The sequence below is a fragment of the Piliocolobus tephrosceles genome, chromosome 1 (assembly GCF_002776525.5).
Source record: "Piliocolobus tephrosceles isolate RC106 chromosome 1, ASM277652v3, whole genome shotgun sequence".
Classification (NCBI taxonomy): Eukaryota; Metazoa; Chordata; class Mammalia; order Primates; family Cercopithecidae; genus Piliocolobus; species Piliocolobus tephrosceles.
The window spans coordinates 90,321,067-90,324,562 of NC_045434.1; the positions used below are offsets into that span (position 1 = coordinate 90,321,067).

General features: G+C 42.8%; 1 protein-coding gene across 1 annotated transcript; it reads right to left on the reverse strand.

Moving 5' to 3' along the window:
* Nucleotides 1–1,602: 1,602 nt before the first annotated feature.
* On the reverse strand, nt 1,603–2,675 carry LOC111543935 (late cornified envelope protein 2A-like). The gene is made up of 2 exons (XM_023214345.1): nt 2,389–2,675; nt 1,603–1,855 (listed from the first exon to the last, which is right to left on the reverse strand). The coding sequence occupies exons 1-2, from the start codon at nt 2,673–2,675 to the stop codon at nt 1,603–1,605; spliced, it is 540 nt and encodes a 179-aa protein (XP_023070113.1).
* Nucleotides 2,676–3,496: the final 821 nt, after the last annotated feature.

Below are 3,496 nucleotides of genomic sequence, written 5' to 3' on the forward strand. Positions count from 1 at the left end.
ACTAAAATTGTTTTGTTTATCCGCAATAGTTTAAATGTTCCCTCCAATACTCACGTTGAAATTTGGTTGCCATTGTAACAGTGTTGAAAATTTGGGCCTTTCAGAGGTGATTGGGCCAGGAGGGCTGCACTGTCATGAGTGGATTGGTGCCATTGTCACGGGAGTGGGCTAGTTGTTGCAGGAGTGGGTTCCTGATAAAGAAATAAATTCAGTCCCCATATTCTCTCTGTCTCCTATATTCACTTGGCCTTCTGCCTTCTGCCACAGAGTAACCCTTACCAGATACTAGCTCCATGCTCTTGGACTTCCCAGCCTCCAGAACTGTAAGCCAAATAAACTATTGTGTTTAAATTATCCAGTCTTTTTTTTTCCCTAACTTTTATTTTAGGTTTAGGAGTACATGTGCAGGATTGTTATATAGGCAGATTGCATGTTGTGGGGGTTTGGTGTACAGATTATTTAGTCACCCAGGTAATAAGTATAGTAGCTGAGAGGTACTTTTTTTGATTCTTTCTCTTCTCCCAGTCTCCATCCTCAAATAGGCTCTGGTGTCTGTTGTTGCCCTCTTTGTGTCCATGTGTTCTCATTGTTTAGCTCCCACTTACAAGTGAGACACACAAAAAATTAACTAGTGCTTGGTACTCTGTCATGACAGCAGAAAATAGACTAAGAAATCACTTAATAATTTCTGGCATAAATTTGGCACTCAATAAGTAACTATCAATGAACAAATGGATGACATTTTGTTGTGAAACCCCCCCCAAAATTTTTTAGAAATATATTTACTATTTAAAGCAGCTGCCCCCTTATGTTGATGATATTTAAGATGACAAAGCTGGTGATATTGACAAAAACCCCATGTCTAGGTGCCATCTTATGATGTGATTGTGGGATTAGAGTGTTTAATTGGCAATCTTAACAATAGAAATGTCCATTTTCCTTTATATCTTCCTTTTTTTTTTTTTGCCCCACTAGCAAAACACTAACAATTAGTATGAGTGTCTCCCACGTATGGTCCACTGTATGTTACTGGAGAGAAGCTTCTGAAGGAACTAATGGCAACCAATTGACCAATAAGCATATCTTCTCTTTGGCTCTGTACTCAGGTCTGTGCTAGAGCTGGGTGACAGAAACAGTTTAGTGGGTCTTGATTTCTGTCTTCAGTGAGCTTTGACTAATTGGAGACAGTAAATTTTTATTTAATTAAAATTAAAAGGGAGGAAGGTTTTCAAGGCCCAAGGATAGCATGAGTTTGTACCTGAAGGCAGTAGGATGAAAGGTGTGCTCTGGTACCAACAAGCAGCGGTGTCAATAATAACATCTGGGTGGCAGGATATGTGGGGCTGATTATTAATCTATTCTTTCTATATTCCCATAGTTTCTAAATTATTTTTACAATTTTAAAGTGAAAAAGAATCCTAAATGGTTACTGTTGTAGTATGGAAGGTTTTTTTTTTTTTTTTTTTTTATTTTGTTGGAGTAAGCTCATATGCAGAATGGCCACCCAACCAGTTATTTTTCTAGTTCAGGAGATAGGCAAAGGCCAGTCTGTGGCATGTGCAGTGGCATAGGGAGGAGCAGATAACTGTATCACATGCAGAGTCACTCTGTTATCAGAATCTCAGTCCAATCTGGGTCTGGAATTTTCTCTACATAGACTCTTCTCAGTTTGACACTAGGGAAAGTTGTCTTTATTTCCGTTGGTACTTGAGCCATTTCCCCAACATTTTCCTGAGTCACAGGCCCTCTGATGGCCAGCGGATTAAGCTTGGAAAGGTAGCAGATATTCTGGATGGATCTTGAGGGCTGCGGGTGTTCTAAAAATGTATTCTCAGCTCTCACCTGTTCTTGGACCCTGGCAAGCAAGAAAAGCAAAAGGGTAATGGCCTTCAGCTATGGCCTCCTGTGGTGGGTATGATTGTTGAGTAAGTCCAAATGGAAGCAAGACATTGGTTCAGCTTCCTAGTCCAAGAGCCAGTCCAAGAACTGACATATTCTTCAGTTTCACTACACTTCTGGTGATATTTTCTTATATTTTATATTAAACACACACACACACACACACACACCCTTGGGAAGCTGCCCAATTACCCACCCCTTAGTCAAGCTCTGCCTTGGCCTCAGGCTCTCTGAAGAAGGGCTCACTGATGATTCTGGACTACGCAGGGCTGAGAGAGTGACCAGGACACACTTTAAGTAGGAAACAGGAACTTTATTTTTGCAAAGAAAATGGAAGATAAGCAGAATGTTCTATGTGTGGAAATGCCTGAGTTAGCTTTGAGATCAACCATCCCCAGGATGTCAAAATGAGGGAATGGAAGAATGAGAAGCAAATTGTTTGATGCTTTGGCCCATGTGTACTTCAGAGGTCCTCAAGACCCAAGTCACCAGCAGCTCCCAGAGCTGTGGCAGCAGCTGGAGCCCCATGAAGGCTCACATTCACAGCAATTGGAGCTCTGGGATCTGTGGCAGTGGGACCTGTGGCACCTGTAGTGGCTCAGGCAGCAGCTACCACCTCCCGAGCTGCAGCAGCCCCCAGAGCTGGAGCTGCAGCAGGAAGAAACTGGGCATAGTGCTGTGCACTGGGATGGACACTTTGGGGGGCATTTCAGAGTACACTTGGAAGGGCACTTGACAGGGGGCTGACACTGCTGCTGGTTCTGCTGGCAGGACATCTGGGCAGGTGTTCAATCAACCTGGAAGAGCATAATGACATGGTATGGATTAGTTAAATCAAGGGGCATGTTTTTTTTTTTTACCTCATCTAGAATCACTATGAAGGGCGATAGTAAATGATATTTAGAAAACATGAATAAGCATCCAGAGGAAACATATAAATCTTTCCTCTAATTAAAAGTACATAGATTTAAAATGCAGATGTAGTAAACAACGTCTTATTCTCCTCTATAAAAGGACACAAGGATTTCTCAGTCTTCATAGTCCTGCATGCAGCATTCAAAACTCTCTAAAGTGCCACCATATTATTATAAAAACAAGCTCCTAAAATAGATGAGGTTGGCACAACTGCCTTTCAGCCCAGGCCAGTTTCCAGAGTGGCAAAGTGCCACTGACATCTTAAATCACAGGGCAATAGTTTCCTCTCCCTCTGAATTTTATTCCTGTTCAGTATCAAATACATAACTGTTTATCCTAAGACTCTTTACTTCCTCCAATCTCTCTGTTCTTCTCCAACCCCTCTGGTCTCCCAGGTTCTCATTCATCCTGGTCACACACAGGAGCACAGACATGTCCCTAGGGAGTCAGAGCAGATGAGATGCTGGAGCTGGGTATGTGTCTTTTATAGACCCAGGCTTGGCTCCAGTAAGAGCAGGAAGTGGCTCTTGCCCAACCAGGCACATGTTGGGTGATTTGTGACATTCTCTTCTCTCCTTGTCCCTGCAATTCAAGGAGGTCTTGGGAGCTCCCAGGGCCCCTGTCTGGGGCTAGGGTCTAGATAGGCTTTATCCTGTTGCACCCTCTTCTAGGCTGGAACTCT

Excerpts from the sequence above, each read along its gene's own strand:
- LOC111543935 (XM_023214345.1), bottom strand. The coding sequence starts at position 2,675 with ATGTCCTGCCAGCAGAACCAGCAGCAGTGTCAGCCCCCTGTCAAGTGC. Across the intron at positions 1,856-2,388 it reads CACAGCTCTGGGAGCTGCTG|GGTCCAAGAACAGGTGAGAG; the intron begins GTGACTTGGGTC and ends CTTGCTTGCCAG.